Source organism: Rhopilema esculentum, chromosome 18 (genome assembly GCF_057945365.1).
Source record: "Rhopilema esculentum isolate cy_ngs chromosome 18, ASM5794536v1, whole genome shotgun sequence".
Taxonomy (NCBI): Eukaryota; Metazoa; Cnidaria; class Scyphozoa; order Rhizostomeae; family Rhizostomatidae; genus Rhopilema; species Rhopilema esculentum.
Window position 1 is genome coordinate 350,704 of NC_142832.1, and position 18,856 is coordinate 369,559.

The window sequence follows — 18,856 nt, forward strand, 5'->3', positions numbered from 1 at the left end:
CCCCATTTTTCGAAAAAGGGGAAATAAAATAAAAAAGAGGACATTAATTTTAAAGAAAGAAGTGTCACATTTTCTCTTGCCAGAAACAGACGTTGTTTGACAGTAATTTAAATGTACATTTACGATCCTTGATTTCATTCAATAGGCAGACAGGCCAGTTCTGTTTTTTTTCTCATTAGTAACAATAATATCAAAATTAGCCCGCTCCAAAACAAAGCAATTTTCTTGGGCAAAAAGAGGCACCTCCTGGAAAGGGTTTGTTTTTTAGCCCCCCCCCCCCCCCCCCACACACACACACCACTCTCACCACTCTCACTTTTGGACGGCTTTCTCTGCCACCGATTCGCATTTGATTTTACTTGTGGTAGAAAGCATCACGTCCCTGGTTTTATTTGGTTCTATCCACCGCCACCCACGAGTCCACGACTATGATATGCCTCCGCAAATTCTATTACATCATATTTTGCTGACTCATCATTTCTATGTTGTGTAACTTTTTCCTTTGATGTGGCCTAAGCTGGCAACTGTAATGGTTTGGCTGCATGTCAAAGCTGCCTTTTCCGCGTTAACGTCGTCTTTTGGTGCAAGAAGTTCAACTGCCATTGCAAAGACCATGTCTTCAACAAACTCTTCACAATGTGAACTTCAAAAGGCTACTTTTGCTATGTCCTGATTTTGGTTCCCGGAGGCCCAGTTTGGTTGCATGGATGGAGTTGTGCGAACTAAAGTGGGCTACTCCGGGGGCTCGAAAGCTTTTCCAACTTACTACAACCTGTGAGTATTTCTAACTTTTTGCCAATGTTATTCTTTTTATCTGATACGTTATCCCCATTCCCAACAGCGGACATCGTAGTTAGATATTTTTTGTAGAAACTTCTATCAAGTCAACAGAAGCCATTCTACTACATGGACAAACAAAGTTTTCGTTCCATTTTTTACAGAGAATCTAGTGCCTGAAAATAATTGGCAAAACAAACGAAGGAATTTAGCATACTTTATGTTTTAGCCTTATAATTCTTGAAACGACAAGTGTCAGGTATGAAGAATATGGTAATATTATCAAGTGTTTACTTACAAGTAATAACTGGATACATGGCTCGATAGCTTGCCCAAAGTTCTTTCCATGTGTCCATCAGCCTAAAATTGTTTAATTCTCATTGCTCTCTATAAAATATTGCGATTGACCATTCATTGTTATTTAGCCATATTAACTTGGATATTTAATATTTAGTATAATTATGTTAATCGGTATATTGTAATTAATCAATTTTATGTTGAAAAAAATATTTTGAGTTTGAGTTTAATAACTTTGAACATTTTTATTGCAGTTAATAGCCGTGTTTATATCCTGTTAAAACAATTTTAGACACTTGAAGTTGCAAGTCTAAAAAATAAACCTGAAGGAAATGTTTTAAAGAGTAAAATTATGCTTATCTTTTGACTTCCTTGTAGCTCTCAACTTTTTAGAAGTCACCTTTTCAGGGTCAGCAGTGTTAAGGGCACAAAATGTTGTGAAAGAGAATGACAAATGTAGAAGTTTACCAATTTTAGATATTAACCTAAGGCAGATTTATAAGAGTTTATGTGGGTCTGACAGGCGAATCCCGGGTAACTTAGGAGCCATGTTCTATATCCATATGTCAGGTATTTAAAGAGACTAAAGTTAGTTATTGTGAACAACCATTTATATCAACTGTGTTGAAGTCTAACTAAAAATTATTGACTCAATAGGGCTGATCATGCTGAGTCAATCGAGATTGAATTTGACCCAAATGCAGTGGATTACAATACTTTGCTGAATGTATTTTGGGAAGGTCACAATCCTACTGCCCTGGTCAAAAGGCAATATATGTCTGCAATATTTTACCATAATGAAGATCAGAAGCAAACTGCAGAAAAATCATTAGAAAAAATTAAGCAAAAATTGAAGCCAGCAATAGTGAGGACTGAAATCATGGCTGCTGGAAAGTTTTATGATGCGGAAGAGTAAGTTTTTGTCTTTTACCTTTTCTTGATTTTTAAGGATTTTTCAAAAGACAAAACCCTTCTAATATGATCAAATTGTTCCTTTTCAACCCTAAGTGACTTTCTCTATCATCAAGATAAAATAATAGAACTAAGATAGTCTTACCTCCCTTTTTGCATCCCGATTCTCGATGAAACCGGCTCTGTAGTCTGAAACAAGACCACCTTTGACAAGAGCAAGTTGGATGTTGCTCATACATTTTAATCATGTTTTAGTAGGGTTTCTAGTCACCTTTTCTTTGCCAACTTTTGAATTTTGTTTGCCCTTTACAGAGGCAAAGTGAAAATCTATTTTAGAACTATTGTTCAGACAATGTGCTCTATCAACTCGCATAGCTGAGAACAATTAAACTTAAGGCCAAAAATCAAATCATCCTTTGCCTCTGTAAAGTTTATTTTGTTTGGGAAATTAGTAATCAATGATAATTTTTTCTTTTTATTTTAATTTTAGTAGGTATCAATTGGCTATAATTGAGCAATTTCTTAATATGTGTACTTTAAAGAAATTAAAAATAAGATAAATCAACAAGTACATTTTGAAACATGCACCAAACTAGATCTAAGTGTTTTTAAGATATTAGAAATTACATCATCATAATTATTGATGTAAACACAAAATGCAATAACTTGAAAATTATTCGAAAATTGAAAATTGAAAATTTGTGGCATTTTTTCGAAGCTACCATCAAAAGTACATTCTCCGTCAGCAAAGACAACTTTTTGGCTCATTGAATCTTTCTGATGAGCAAGTAAAACTTTCACCTTTGGCTTCAAAATTAACTGGTTACCTTGCTGGATATGGTGGAATTGACAGATTGGAAAGAGTGATTGATACTTGGGATCTGACTGACAAGCAAAAAGAAGTGGTTACAACTTCAGTCAAAAAGAAGGGCTGTACCGGAATGTTTTGTAGCATATAGGGACCTTCTAGGGTAATATTTAAACCAAATGTTATCATCATAGCATTTTAACATTATTAACTTTTATAAATTTTGATTATATTTAGTGAATACTGATTACATAATTCAGTATTTTTTAAGCTAATACTAATGTTATTTGAGTGAAAAAGTTTGTTATGACGCTTTTCTGTACATTCAGTGAATTGTTATTGAAACAGTAAAGCTGATAGATATTCTTACTTAACATTCAATGACTGATTTGTGTTGTAGAGACATTTCAAGAAAAATAATTTGTGAACTGATTTCATTGTATGTATATTCTCTTCTACTTGTCAAACTATGTATTAACCATTATTCAAATAATGTATTTATTTCAACCACAGTATCCATAATCATATGCAAATTATTGTTACTGGGTTTTTACCTTCTGTCAAGGTTTCTGGGAAACTAATTGACATGTCATCCTTCAAATTGTTATGTTATCTAATATCTTGAATATTAACAGTACTTTCTTCATAAACTTGATCTTCAGTTGAAATTTGCAAATCATCCCCTTCTGGACTGTGTTGTGAATACATGTGGTCTACCATGGTTGGATTTTGCGATATATTTAGTAAATGTTCATTAACAATTTGGGAAGATCCCATCAATGAAACAACATAGCTGTCACTGGATGCATAGTGATTGAACCCTGCGTTCAGTGTTGAATTTTGTTGATCCATGATGCAGTCCTAAAATTGAACAAGTTTTTATAATGAATAATCATAGGGTTTTGAATATTCATCAACAATTTATGTGGACAGCAAAATCAAAGTCATTTACCTTGAGTTATTTTCAATTTTTGCATTAATGGTTGTGATTGATTTCAAGTTCCTAATTTGCACCAAGATTTACAAAGTGAAAAATATGTTTATGCCAAAACATTTGGTGCAATTGCCTTCGGGTATTCTGGCAACTTTGTATACACTGATATGCAGCAAGATTAGATGAATGTAGGAGACGCTTATTTGTAAAATGATTGATGCCTTTTTTGTTATTGATAAGAACCTTTCTTAAATTCCATGCGCTGGGTCATCAGTTTCCAGAATAACCATTGTTGGCATAAATAGTTAAAATCTAAAAATGGAGAATACCTTCAGCATGATAGAGCTGTTGATATCATGCGGTCTATCAAATTTTCTTGCGATCCCCAAGTCATCTTGGCTAGGGCAAGTTTCCATTCTCCCAATATCGTTATTCGCAAGAAAAGAAGCCATTCCGTTCTCAACGAAGAACGATCGCATCTCGATCATTGAGTCAGTAACATTGTTTACTGTTAGCGATCCGTCGAAATCTGATGCCGTCAGTCCAATTTCAATTGCATTGTCGATACTTTGGCCATCCGTGGTCGTTATAGCTCGTGAGTCTACAGGCAAAAGGGAGCGATTGTATGCATGGTCCGCTGGATACTCGTTTGGGAACAATTCATTAATCTGTATTTCTCGAGGCAAAAATTGCGTCATCGACAATGGCACCGTAACGTTTCCAGAGCTGAAGATAGGAGACCCATTATCGGTTTTTGAGCTCTCTTTTGCGTAAGAGAATGGAGTTTCCTCAAGTTGGGGATTTCTATTGGTGTGATCATCATCACCATTACTGACCATATCTGTTATACATTTTATCACTGTCTTTTTTGTGTCTTTGAATGTTGCTTTTTCCAGAAATTCTTTGCTCTTTGCTCTTTTTGGAGGACAAACTGTTGTTTCTGTCCGTTGATCCAGTGTTACACTGCTCGAAGCAGTCTGAAAGATATTGCGTTTTCCTCAGTAACGAAAACAACATTAAAAACAGATTGTTTGACTTAGATAAATTTAGATTCAGCTCTGAAAACATTTAAAGAATAGATGAAGAAACTAAAGTACCAAAATCACATTTTCTTAAGTAAGTCTTCGTCTGCCGCGAGGGAGCGTCTTCTGCTGCAATTTAGGAACAAAACAGAGCATAAAATATTTTCCATGGAATATTTTAATATACCCACCACATTGGTGTCAGTTTGAGTTTGATTACAATCGCACATCTCGTCTGACGGGGGTAGGCATCCAGATGCATTCATGTACTGGAAGCATACTGCCTCGCCAAGAGCAATAACCATATTCTCTGAATTGGGCACTGTAACACCCCCTCCGTTTCCAGATGACACAGTTACATCACTTTTTGCAGGAATAAGAACCTCATTTACTGAAATGTCTGTTTGCTGTGTTGAGTCATTTGGTTTTAAAATAATATCCGATACCTGTCTCTCAGTGACTTGAAAACTTGGCATGTTTCCACAACCTACACATAAAAAGACACGAATTTGAAAAAAAAAGTTTTTGTAATATAAAGCGTAGAAAATACCGTTTTTAAAATGAATAAATCGACAAAAAGATAAATGGAAAACATGTAGTTGAAACCTTGTTCTTGTTGAAACTTTTCCATTTTTTCGATCTTTTGCTGGTGCCTTCTAATGTGTATTCGCAGTGAGTTCTTCGTGTAGTATATTTTTTCACAGCCATTAATTGGGCACTCATAAGATTTTTCCTTTGTATGACTGCAAATGTGCTCTTTCAAGGAACTCTGGGCAGTAAATGTAGAACTGCAACCTCCAAAAAGAAAGGCAATTTTTTCTCTTTTTGAAATGAATGAAGTGCAAGCCTTCATTGAGAGTTTAGAAAATTGTCCTCTTAACCATACACTTAATTTTTAAGCATAATTTGCAAATAAACATTTTGTAATAAAACCGCTTTTTGCTGTTATATTTTGTAAAAATATTATTTTAATTTTTTGCTAAGCGATAGCATGGCAATACCTTATTGCAAAGTAAGAAGGGCCCTTGTTATATTCCATCCTTATTTTGATTTCTTGGTATCCATGGCATCATTCATTGAACAAAGTAAATTTTTTCAATTTACTTTGCTTTCCTTTTTTTCCAAAAGTTTTCCTTTTGCATGATAAGCTATTTCAAAGGAAAATTTTCCTCTTTTTTCATTTGTTTTTTAAGAATTTGATACAAATATACTGCCTTGTATCCCGTACAATGAAAATTGTCATTTTTTCACTTATACCATTTCAAGTTATTTCAAAGTTGTATTGTTTGATTCAGTTAGTTACCTACTAGGGCCTTCAAGGGGTAAGAAAATGGTCTGACTTAGTGGAAATCCAACTTATCTGATGTACAACTTTGACAATGAAGTAGAAAATTCAAAATCAGTCTGATTTATTGGAAATCTGAGTAATCTGGCGTACAGCTAACAGGATTCAACTATATTTATTAAAGTAAACAGGGGATCATCAGTCAAAACTATGCTTAAAGATTACTTGATCAGTTTTATTCTGCAAGCTTATGCTACAGAATCACAAAAATTAATAAATTAATTTTTAATTATTCTTAGGTATTTGGTTTACGATGAAGGATGAAAAAATACAAGGTGTGTCAGATAAAAATAAGGATACCTTCAAAAGGGCATTTGATTTTCTCCCCTGTGTGGTGCATCTTGATGTGCTGATTCAAGTTATCCCGCCGTTTGAAGGAAGATTCACACTCGTAATATAAACAAAGAAATGGCTTAGCCATACTGTGAGAATTTTGATGGCGGTTTAGCTTGCTAGCTGAAGTGAATGTTGCAAAACACCCCTGGAAAAATATAAAAAAATTTTCCAAAAAAATTTGGCCAAAAATTTTCCATTAGAATATTAGGAAATCATTAAAATTATCATTTGAAAACAAGAAAAGCACAAAAATTATCATCTGATGTATGAAATTGTATAGGAAATGAAAACCTTACTCATAATTTATTTTGACATTGAATAAAAACCAATATGCTGAATAAACTTTGCCTTTTAGATGACAGATAAACAAACTGATGCAATGGTTCCAAAAAACATAAACGTTCCAATGTGGAAAAGTATACTTTTCTCCAATGCTCTATACAAAATATACTCAAGGCACTTAATGAAATCTTTTATTTATCATATTATTTTCTATATGTTTTACACTCCGGCAAATGCTACAGGCTTCTTTTCTGAAAATAATGCCTAGTTGCCTGTCAGGGGTAAACAGTGTCAGCTTTGTAAAAGGTAACTTGGTAAAAAATAGAATAAATAAACATTTAGTCAAATCAAATTCAGTCAACTTTGACATCAACAAGGTGGGTTAAAAACCTCCAAGACCCCTCATTGTGCTACACCCTGTTGCCTTTTTGTAACTTGCTGTAAACACACTCACTGTGTAACTACACTTAAATGGTCGTTCATTTGTGTGTGACCTGGTATGAACATCCATATATGACTTTCTGCTAAACTGTTGGCTACAACCAGGAAATGAACAGATAAACCGCCCATGATTCTTGACATGGATGTCCCGTTCTGATGCTGACGCAAAAACCTTGTTGCATTTGTCAATCCTACATCTAAAATTGAAAATATTCAATATGATTTGAAATATAAGATAATAAAATGAAAAGTAAGAAAATAGTAATATTCAGGGTCACCTACAGGGGACAAGGGGGCAAGAGGGACAACTGCCCCTTGGGCCATGCACCATCAAGGAGCCTGCCTAGATGGAAAAATATTTATTGATGTAATTTTGAACTCAACACTCTTACAAAGGGAAAATAATTAATTCTTGTGTAAGTGTTCAGGTTTGGTCTGTTTGCAATTATACATTGTCTCATTTGCAAGCTAAATTGTATGTGTCTTTTATTATCGTATTGCAACATCTAAGAAAAGATATTAAACTAACATTTACATTGAATTTTATTGAAAAACAAAGATGTTGAGGAAACATATACATATACATCTCCTAAGAAAGACATACTTGTAGGTTTTTGGCTGATGTACTTTTTTTTTATGATTTTCTAGCTCCCTGTTTGTAGTGAAGATTATATTGCATCCATCCTCCTGGCACTGGACAGTTTTCAGGTGAGATTCTATGTGTGACTTTAGCTTGTACACTTCATTAAAAGAGCGCTCACAATTTTCCACTGGGCACTGTGAATTGAAAAGCAGAAAAATCAAGAATATTTCAAAGTTGAATGAGGAACAAATAGAAAAGAGATACATAGTGCTATCATTCAAAATATAGAAGGCAATGTAAACAAGCTTTCTATAATTAGTCAGTCTACATTTCCGAATCAATCATCCTTTGATCTGTTAGCTGAACCACTCAAGGAAAATCTCACTGTGAGATTGCTTTTGGGTTTTAAAGTATTTGAAATTACATGAGATTTTGATTAAGCTTCATGTCAACTGGGCTCGTTTATTTGCATAATGATATTAGATGCTCATGTGTATAAAAGACTGGAAAAATTTATTTTCAATGTTAGGGAAAATTTGAAGCATGAAAAAGACAATTTTCCCACAGCATCAATATCATAGGAGGAGGTAGAGCAAACTGACCTTAAACATATTCTTTGCTCCATGTGTTGTTTGATGTCTTTGCAATTTGTATTTGCTTTTGAAAGACCACCCACATCCTTCTACATCACACTTACATGAAGAGAATAAGAGATACCTGATCACATGATATTTTAGTCTATCTTAACATTCAACAAGACAAATGCATCAAAATGGGGTCAAAGTTGGAGGGAATACAAATTGTTGAATACCTTTCAGCAAAGAAAAAAACAGCTTTGAAATAATTTATTAAATACACTTTACCTTAAATTTGAAGTGACCATTATGCTGAAACATGTGTTGCCTCAGGTCATTTTTCTTCAAAAAAACCTCTGTGCAGACTTTGCATTCAAGTATTGCAGTGGGCATGTCTGTTTTGTTCTGTAATGGGAAAGGTTTTTTCATTATAAAGGATTGGATGTCAAAGTGCAAATTGATACTTCTCAGAATTAGAAACTATACATGTATTTCACTGTTAGGGACAAGCAAACAGGGATTGGTTTTGTACCCAAATTTGCGGTTTTTCAACCCCATTGAGAGGCATGCACCTTTGGATTTTTTCCTGTGTAGCCATTTACAAACTTCAGAATGATGCACAACTATGTTAAATGCAATGTAGAGTGTAAATTGAAGGACCAAACAATATCTAGATGATGATGATGATGCTATTGGTGATGTCTTGCTCAAATCACAATATTGTGTCAAAATTTTACATCAACTTTAGCCGTTTTTCAAAAACCTGCCAACTGGCTCATTTTTAGAAACAATAGAAAGAATAGGCAAATTGTGGAAATGTGAAATGTGAATGCTATACATGTCTTCAACCATAGTCAAGAAACCAGGGGACACATTTGGCACAGAAGGCATATGTCCCAAACGTTTTGCAAACAGAGGCAAAGTACCTGATTGTAGCTCAATGAGGTGTCCCTTTTTGCCTACAAGTGCCAAAAACTTCGAAATAATTCTTATGTTTCTGTAACAACTATACCTCATTAAGGCTCTCGTTGCTGGATGCATTTTTGACTTGGTACCCTTGCCTCTGATTTGAGACGAGTTCCTCTCCAAATATTTCACCAAATGCAATCAAAAGCTGTCCAACATTATTTTTATCTTTGTCCTGATTCAAAGGTGCTGTATTAACAGTTGGTTTGCTTGCTGATTTGGAGGCAAAGTAGCGCATTAGAAAGTTAAACACTGAGAAAAATTATGAAAGCATAAGAAAACAATAATGGCATCAACAAATTGCAATGAATACCATAAACAGCAATATTAGTCTATCTCTTTATATCATATATTCAAGTCTTGATATATTCTATACAGCTACATTTCTATTTAGCATATCACGCATACGGTTTAGTAGCTAAATATTTCCAACATTCGTTTGTAGTGTGAGATCCTTTGAGCAAAGATAGAAAGTGAAGCAAGAAGCGTAAACTGCGGATAGTCTTTATGGAAATATTCGCGACTTGCTTGAATTCAAGCAGTGGAATAACGGTAAATAAAATATCAATGCCAAATAGAGTTTCTTAAAGTTAAACTTTACTTAATATTTACTTTCTTGGTATTGCTTGGATTCTTCTGTTGATGATTGACTGGTACACTCATAATCTCCAACTTCACCTTTCTTTGTAACAACAGTGCGATCGTGTTCTGTCGTCTGCCCCATTCTTGATGTTTTTGCCCCTTGCGAGCCCAACGACACCCCTTTGGTCGCCATCTTGTAATAGAGCAACAACAACAATAAGCCTATGTTGTTGCCACTGGTCACAACGATACCAAGAAGGAAAGACGGGAAATGGATACAGAAACGGGAACCTTTGGAAAGTATCAACAGAATCATCGATTTCATGGTGTTTACCTTCTTTATTGCTTGAATGAAGCTCATAAGGGTCGAACTTATATTGGGTACACCGTGGACCCTCAAAGGCGCATAAAACAACATAATTTAGGGAAGGCTGCTGGTGGTGCATGGAAAACAAGTGGAAAAGGCCCATGGGATATGGTTCTGATTGTCCATGGTTTCCCAAATGATGTTGCTGGTCTTAGATTTGAGTGGGCATGGCAACATCCAACATCATCTAGGCGTTTGAGGCATGTTCAGGCAAAAAGACGGAGTGAAAAGGAGTTTGAATCAAAACTAAGGATTCTGGCAGAAATGCTTCGGATTGGACCTTGGCACAGGTTGCCACTGACAATTCAGTGGTTGAAACAAGAGTACGCCCATCTGTTCCCTATCAATGCACAACCCCCTGTACATATGCCAATAGCCTATGGCCCAATTACAGTAAAAAAGACAAATGTTAAAAAGTCTCTCAAAGATAATGATAGCTGTATTGTGAATGACCTGTGTAACATTTGCCATATACAAGAAGAAGAAATTGAGGAAAGACAGAAATTGTTAAAATGTTGTAATTCAGACTGTTGCTTCATTTGCCATGCAATCTGTTTGGCAAATAAATGTAGAAATACGGGATTCATGGTACCTATAACTTTTACCTGTCCAAAGTGCAGAACAGACGCTCTGTGGGCTGATTTTGTGTTTGGAAATAGAAAGATTAATGAAGATTTGCAAGATGCAATTGATGATGGTGATGGAGATGTTATAATCCTTTCAGAGACTGAATCTCGTGAGGAAGAGTGATGAGACATGTTTCTGAAAACCAAGTTATACTATGTCACAATGTGATAGGGAATGTAGTAGTGCTAACACTCCTGCTCACCAAAAAGCTTTTTTAGGATACCTATTCTGTAAATTGAAAAAATTATCAAAGGAATTATGATCAGTATCTTTCACAGAAGGAAAAAAAATTCAGGAGTTTTAAAAATATTTGTAAGACAATAGGTTAATTGAAAAAGAAGGTTTGGTCCTGAATTCAGAATAAAAAGGTAAAAGGCCTTGGGAAGTAGACATTTCCTATCTTGGCATTTTGCCAGTATGCTAAGACCTTGTCAAGTGACTATATAGCATCATATAATTTTTTAAGGAAAGCTTAGTTAAAATTATCTTTTATTATGTTTTTAGTATAAATTGTTTGTATTTGTAAAAAGGAAACTAAATGATGCAGTCAAAATGGCACTCAGTTACATTTAACAGGACTCTATTTAAAAGTGAGTGTTTGAAAGAAAGACTAAAATGTTGTTATAACCATTAGTAATTTTCTGCAATTATTTGCTTTTTAAGGTGTTATCCCATGTATAAAACTTTTTACTCAATATTTTTTATCAAAAAGTACAAGAAAATATGTTGTCTCATTTTGTTTTGCCATTTAAAGTTCCACATAAATGCTTGCTTTTCTCTGTAAACTTTTCTATAAATTTGTTGTTTGGTTTTTTATAAACATAATTGCAAACATTTGTGGTCAGTTACATTTTGGACATTTATTGTTTTTAAGTTAAATGTTGACCTTTGTTGCTTGATGTTGCAAAGAAAGTTAGTATTTGAAATTAATTGTTTTGAAGGGACTTCACTGAGCAGCTGTCTCAACATATTCTTCTTTTATCAATTGAATAGAACAGAAAACCTTTCAGTTTTAGCCTAGATTTTAATATGGCTTGAAGTTTGTGGTACAGAAATTAATTAAAATTTGTTTTGCCTTTTCAACATGAATTATCTTGCACCACCTGTAAGGTCAATGTAACTGAAGAATTTCCAGACTTTTTGTTTGCCTGATATTAAAAAGGGAAGTTTCAGATGTTTAGAAGAAACAATTCTGGTTGAATTTCTTAATGATTTAAGATAAATTTTGGCTAAGCAAGGAACAAATCTAGGCTAAAAATGGGAAATTTGGACTAATTTTATGTGATTTCTTTTTGTTTAAGTCTATTACACAGCCTTCAGAACTACTTTTCTACCTTCTAGCTTCGCCAATTGTTTTTTTAATTCGATCACATTGTTTTTAAGAAAAACTGTTCAAGTAATCTTGACTTTCGCAGTGGTAGTAGGCAGATATCAAATATCTCTTTTAGTTCAACTTACTTGTACTGAAGAAAGCCGTATAAAGATGGCCATAGGTCTTACAAAAAAAGAATAACATCTGGATATCGGCAAATACTATCTTTTGTTTAGATTAAACATTACGAGAGTGTAGTGTACTGAGACGAGCTCGTAGCAACGTCTTGAGTCGTAGAAAGCCGCGTTTATCTTTCTACTGGCAGATATGAAATCTTGTTCGCTGTAACGGACGAAATAATTGCGAAATGGATGAGCGAAACATTGAAGAATTGTTGACTGACATTATTCATCTGAACCATTGTGACCATTTCTGATCTTTGATAGTTTCTTCTGAGATGAAAGGATTTTCATTTATTATTCTAGATTGTTGAGGAAACTGGCAGTTCATCGCAAGGGTATTGAATGGCGATTGTTGGTGTGTTTCAAAGAAGATAATAGATAAGGCATTTGTGGTAAGAAAACACATAATTAGATACTTCTGATATTACTGTGCCGCGAACTCGGCCAGTTATCAATGTAAGCAAATGCCAACTTAAAATTTTGTTTCTTTATATTTATTTGCTAATGCATTTGAATTTGTCATCTCATCATAGAACATTGATTTTTACTTATTGCCCTAAAAAATCTTTAAATTGCTATTCGACTTTTCCTATACAAAAGATCAGAAAGGCCCATCTCATCGGATGGAGATAATATCTTTATTTCTAGGTCAGTTCATTGCCTTTCGGCCTCTCTGAAAAGCCCATCTCTGACAAGCCGATCCTTTTATTTATGGTATAGAACCTTCATGTCAAAGTATGTCCTAAACCAATACATAAAGGAAAAACATTTATTTGATAATCCACACTTGCAGTGTTGTTCGCAGAAGATTTTGCGGGTGCATTTAGCATGCTCTGGCTGGTCGATTCAAGAAACATTCTCAAAATATAAAAGGTGAATTTATTGTTTATGTTGCCAAATTATTTCGTAAGGAAAAAAGTTACGAAGAGGCTGAATTAACCAGTAGCTTGTCCTGGCAGGTAGAGCTTCTTCAGAGAGGAATCTAGTCTCCTTTTCGAGTGATGGGTTCGTAGTCAGCTAACGTTAAGGATTTCGAAAATTAATTGAAACTAATTAAAAGCATGACAGGAAAGTACGCTGTCCCTGTGTAATTTTCTGAAATCGGAAAAGTCCACTGTGAATCTCTTGCAAAAGCTACACTTTCCATTTTTCGTCACTGCTAATTATTTTGTGAAACTTTCTAACGTAGGCAATGCCGGAAACTTGACGGCCAAAACAGTTGTGTTTAGTATTTATTTAAAAGGCAATCATATTGCTATCTACACAAAAGACTTTCATTTTACCAAATGATTTTTTCGCTGATGTAATATTTCTGCTTATTCCTAGGTAAACTCAGGCATCTTGTCTTCGACCAAGCATTGCTCAACGGACTGTTTAAAATTTGCACAGTATAAATACCCCGGTTAAATTTGCCTTATTAATAATGCAATGTAAAATGGATGCTGAACCTAGACAACTCTGAAGGCGCTTAAAAAGCTTAGAAACACTCTCAGCAGACAACAGTTCATAGCACTGCTTTGAAAAGGGCTGTGGACAGAAATCTTAATCATAATCTGTATCTTAATGAGGGACATCGTTGTATAAATCGAAGATGGCGTCTGCAGCAAGAACAGTAATTTTGTGTGCTGTGCTTCATGGGTACATCGCAGCAGCAGCCCTGATTTTTCAACTATTTGAATATAAGCAAATTGAAGAAAGCCAGCCAAACATAAGACGAATGAAAGCTATCTTAACAATGGAGTATAATATATCAAATGTAGATGCAGTTGAGCTGATCAGGCAGATAACAGAGGCGAATTTAAAGGATCACACAATAGAGATGAGCTCATCGTGGAAAAGTTTTCCAACTTCGCTTTGGTTCGTTATGACCTTGTTTACAACTGTTGGTGAGTTTTCTTATATAATGTATCGAGCGAGCTGACAGTTTATGCTTAAATGTGTATTGCAGCAAGCAAGTTCTACATGCAGGAACATTGACACAATCTTGATTAAATGCAGAGGCGAATGTTGTCTTTCAAATATCATCGTATATCAAACCTGCATTTTTGGTCGAATCAAGTTAAATTAATAAGAAATAAAACCATTTTTATGCAAGATGGCTGACAAAGCATCAACTGTGGTGAAGACTGGTTAACTAAAAGCTAAGCCAATTTTAAAGAAGTATCGTCCTTGAATTGACATTACAATTTCCACGCAAATTGTTGTCTTCTGGTATTGTTAACTTCCTCAAAACACCTCTGTTTTATGTCGTCTCTATTTCGTGATAACACTTCTCAAAACATATGGCTATCTCTGTTTTTGTTGATAAAATATAATATTGCAAAAGCAAAACAGAAAATATACCATACTTTTGTTGACCGTATAGTTACTGAGAGAAAATGTTAGCAGTTGGATAGAACAAAAGCAAGTCAGATGTACTTCAAAGCCCTAGCTTGTTTTGCATTAGTAGAAGTAGACATTGGCAAATTAGACAGTGGCGAAGCAGACATTTGCATCTGCCTAAATGCCTCTTTCACTTAGCACCACAAAAGAATGAAAGGTTTGGTTATTGTCAAAGATGACTAAGTTTTTTCCGTTTTATCAAACTGGGTACTCCAGGGTTATTAAGATTTCAACATAAGTCAGTCCAAGTTTAGTTGGTTGCTGAATGAGTTAAATAATCAGAACTTGGCAGTCACATGGGATTTCAGAGGGTACTGACTGACCCAAATATAGCCAATCAGATGCACAATCTTTGCCATTCAATATCCCAAATCTACATTTGCGTTTTATCTACCAGTTTTAAACCAAAATGCGATTTGCTTTGAGCATGTAATAGGTCTGCTTCTCAATTCATTTTTGAAGAATGCTTTTGGTCGGGAGGTGTTGATTCGTGTTGTCCTTCATTGCAGTCGAGTAAAGTGCAGTTCACATGTTTAAGTGATCGTCTTCCTGTCCCTTCTCATTTATCAAAAATTGATGTGGCAATGTCAAACATAGCTTTCAAGCAATGACCAACCTTGAAAATGCAATTGATTAGCACATAATTTACATTGAAACTCTTTGGTCTTATGTCTTATCTAGTACAGGAATCGAAATACAGGAATCGAAATACAGGAATCGAAGTACAGGAATCGACTGTACACACAACTACGCGGCTTTGACTTGGTATTTACCAAATAAATACACTAAGCAACATTTTTACACTAAACTGTTTAGTCGACTGAGAAATCACCTTATATTAACGCAGCTACTAAACCAGGATTTAAAAAGAAATTAACAAGAACGCTGCACAGTTGTTGGCTTAAGGTCTTACCGTTTAACTTGAACAAATGCTCTTGCAATCTCTGAACAATTTGAATCAGAACCACAGGCAACTGTCGCTTATATCAACTTTATTACAACATCAATATATTTCTTTGTGCTGGTAATCATGAGATCGAAGGAATATAGCTAAAGTAAACATTGTTTTGAGCCAACATCGTGATAAGGCAGGGTAGAATATTTCATGTGTTTGCCCCCTCCTTCTGCTTGTGGGAGAGATTTTGATGGAATAATGCCCAAAATGGTCTGTTTTACAATAGCTTTCTGTTTTCTGGTTCTATTATGCTGAAACTTTTCGGAATATTTTTCTCTTTTTAGGCACTGGACATCTTGTTCCGCAAACTTTCGGAGGCAGGTTGTTTTGCATGCTTAGTGCATTGTTTGGCATACCTCTCTATGCGCTGTTTCTTAAGTATGCCGGTGAACAGATCATCCACATATTGAGAAAGCTTATTGAGGTTTTCGAAGTGACAATGAAGAGAGAAAACCCATTACAAATCAAGCACATGAACATTAAAGTGTTGATGTCAGCATTTTTATTGATGACATCCACAATATTGGTCGGTGCACTTGGCTCTTTTGCCTTTAAATGGAGCTATTTTGAAGGTCTGTTCAAAATTTGTTTTCACATTTTTTTAAACTTTTTTTCGCTCCAACAGTCTCAATTTCAGTAAAAGCAAACTTTATTGATTGCTTTCATTTTAAGGCCATTTTTTACTTTGTTTCATATTAACCGAATTTTTCTGCAAAATCTTCGACTGTCTCTTAGGTTAGGAAGATTTCTGCAAAATGTATTTTTACCTTTTCCAACCACAAGAAATTTGATGTAATAAATCATGTTTTTTGGTACTAAAAGCGTTTGTGTTCATTGTGTTTACCAATTTTATACAACTCGGATTTCCCCCAATTGATTGAATTAGGCTAGAATTTTCAAAGTAAGATTGTCATAACAAGCCAAGTTCAATTTCAGAATGAGAGGAAATGAAAAAGAGCACGTGGTGATTAATGATTAAGTCGATTTCTGTATTTTGCCTTCGAAATTTTGAAACTACTTCAATAGGAAATTAAATCAAGTGTGTTGTGGAGAATTATGTGGCTCTTTTATAATTATAAGAATAATTATGTAGGCAAGATCTGAAAGTCTTAAAGACTTCTAGGATCTAGATTGATCAAGAAAGATAATGAAATGAGCGAAAGAGCTTTTGAACCAAGAAAGTTGCAATTGGAGTATCTAAGTTGGCGAATTGAAGGATTAAGGTTTCAAAATAAGAGTTCCTCTTTTAAGTTTTTTTCATGAAAACGCAAGGATTGATTAAAAAGATTCACGATGTAGTTAGTTTTCAAAGACATATTAAGCGTTCAATTGATAAACTTCTGTGCATAATAGATGTGACACGTCCTGAATAAATGCATCATATCTTATATTGATGGAAGTATTTTCACAATCGGATTCTATCAAACTTTTTTAAAAATTCTTTTTTCACCTTGAACAGGACAATTTAAACAATGTTTCCATCCAGTTCAGCAAGCAACCATTGTCGAATATGCATAGGTTATTCATTTTTTTGTTTATTAACCCTTTCTTGCAGGACAATGATATTTGTAAGGTTCGATTAAGTTAGTGACAATTAATAAGGGAGATGGTCCACGAGTACGGTCTTCGGCATTTTTGTTGTCACAACTACTTTGGATACTGAGAACTTTTCGATGCCTGGAATATCAGATAACTGGTGCCTTTTTCTACTCCTGAAGCGACATTTTGGTCATGACAGGGGCTCAAACCTTAGACTCGTGGAAATGTAGTCTGCAGTACTAACCACTGAGCCATATTACACCTGAAGTTTCCCTTTTCATCCTACATTCACAGTGACTTCAAAACAAAAGCTGAACACCCATCAACTTGAGTATTGTCTTTTTGGTTTCGTTTTATTTTCCGAATGCTCACCCTTATCCCTCCCTCCACCCCCAGCCCCGTGACAATGCTGAAGGTTCAGGCAGACATGGTTCTACCTGCATGGAATTGCATACTTTCGTCTTTCCTTCATCGTTTGTAGCAACGAAACGTAGCTTCAATGGGAGAAGGGGTTTTTGAAGTTGCTCTTGAAACCTGACGTCAGTGTTCCAAGACTTCTGACAGTGATTGCTTTAGGCAGACATTGTTTCTTTTTGCCAGTATCCAAAGATTTGCTTTAGAATGACGAGAAGCTATGTTTTTCTACTTCCTTTTGATGCCTCCACAAGTTTTCTAGCTTCAAATACTTTCATGCCCTCCAGAATCTGTTGGCGGCTTACGTTATATCTGCAATGCAAAGTTACCCAATCTTCCATTGCCGAGTTCGCTTTTAACCCATTGAAATCTGAGTGAATTTAACGGTGTCCCCTGACCCAATTAAAACCCCTTGCACAGACAGAACACTTTAAAGAATTTATTTGAATATCTGCTTACAGCAACACGTACCATAAAATTTGAAGGTAAATTTGCTGTGATTATCTGGCGACAATATTTTCAAAGCTTTCCTCTACTTGAAAAATAAATGCAACAATATAAATGATTTATCAGTTTTTATTGTAACTTTGGGATCTTCTCCGTAGGTGTTTACTTTTGCTTCATTTCACTAAGCACTGTAGGATTTGGAGATCTGGTACCGAAAGTAAACGACATGCAACGTAAGGTCTTCAGCATCATATACATGTTCTACAACATAGTCGGCCTCACAGTGGTCGCCAGCTTTATCTCTTCATTGGTCAACTCAATGGAGGAAATCAGTGAGATATGGAAGAGTTTTAAGTTCGAGATACGTTTAGTGAAGACATTTGGGAACAATGAAAAGGTTGATGCAGCTGTTTCAAATGAAAGAAAAACAGAAGAACTTGAAGTTCACCAATCAGAGGAGGCGCAGGAAAATGGGCAGTAGAATGGTTTCGTTATAGTTAAGTTAACATCTGAGCAATCATGACTGCATGCAAGTGATCTTACTTTGTTTTTCATTTGAATTTCCAATTATGAACCAAGGTCAAGTTTCGATCTACACAAAAGGGCTTAAAAAATTCCTCCGAACAATCCAGTTTTGTGGAGAAAGAAAGTGTTGAACTTTGCAGGAATTGAGTTTTTTATTTCCGCAGCTTAGCTTTAAGCAGCTTGTCTTTTTTTGAAGATCTTTCTGGAAAAATTACTCAAGGAAATAATATTTAACAGTGCAATGGC

General features: G+C 35.0%; 3 protein-coding genes across 6 annotated transcripts; 2 read left to right on the plus strand and 1 right to left on the minus strand.

Annotated features, from left to right (window-relative positions):
* The first annotated feature begins 475 nt into the window (after positions 1–475).
* On the plus strand, positions 476–3,321 carry LOC135681068 (peptide methionine sulfoxide reductase). The gene is made up of 3 exons (XM_065195354.2): positions 476–774; positions 1,732–1,986; positions 2,705–3,321. The coding sequence occupies exons 1-3, from the start codon at positions 704–706 to the stop codon at positions 2,943–2,945; spliced, it is 567 nt and encodes a 188-aa protein (XP_065051426.2). The 5' UTR covers positions 476–703; the 3' UTR covers positions 2,946–3,321.
* Positions 3,054–10,741, minus strand: LOC135681043 (uncharacterized). The gene is made up of 11 exons (XM_065195309.2): positions 9,891–10,741; positions 9,325–9,491; positions 8,601–8,717; positions 8,340–8,429; positions 7,759–7,931; positions 7,168–7,351; positions 6,396–6,576; positions 5,357–5,545; positions 4,942–5,237; positions 4,058–4,705; positions 3,054–3,655 (listed from the first exon to the last, which is right to left on the minus strand). The coding sequence occupies exons 1-11, from the start codon at positions 10,276–10,278 to the stop codon at positions 3,404–3,406; spliced, it is 2,685 nt and encodes an 894-aa protein (XP_065051381.2). The 5' UTR covers positions 10,279–10,741; the 3' UTR covers positions 3,054–3,403.
* On the plus strand, positions 7,345–18,571 carry LOC135681066 (potassium channel subfamily K member 3). Of its 4 annotated transcripts, XM_089113751.1 has the most exons (7): positions 7,345–7,862; positions 9,724–9,830; positions 12,652–12,740; positions 13,142–13,221; positions 13,675–14,234; positions 15,970–16,257; positions 18,244–18,571. In XM_089113751.1, exons 5-7 carry the CDS (start codon positions 13,940–13,942, stop codon positions 18,564–18,566), a joined length of 906 nt encoding a protein of 301 aa, XP_088969877.1. In that variant the 5' UTR covers positions 7,345–7,862; positions 9,724–9,830; positions 12,652–12,740; positions 13,142–13,221; positions 13,675–13,939; the 3' UTR covers positions 18,567–18,571. The 4 variants fall into 4 exon arrangements, with proteins under 4 accessions (XP_088969877.1, XP_088969879.1, XP_088969878.1 ...); XM_089113753.1 differs by lacking the exon at positions 13,142–13,221; XM_089113752.1 differs by lacking the exon at positions 9,724–9,830.
* The last annotated feature ends 285 nt before the right edge of the window (positions 18,572–18,856 follow it).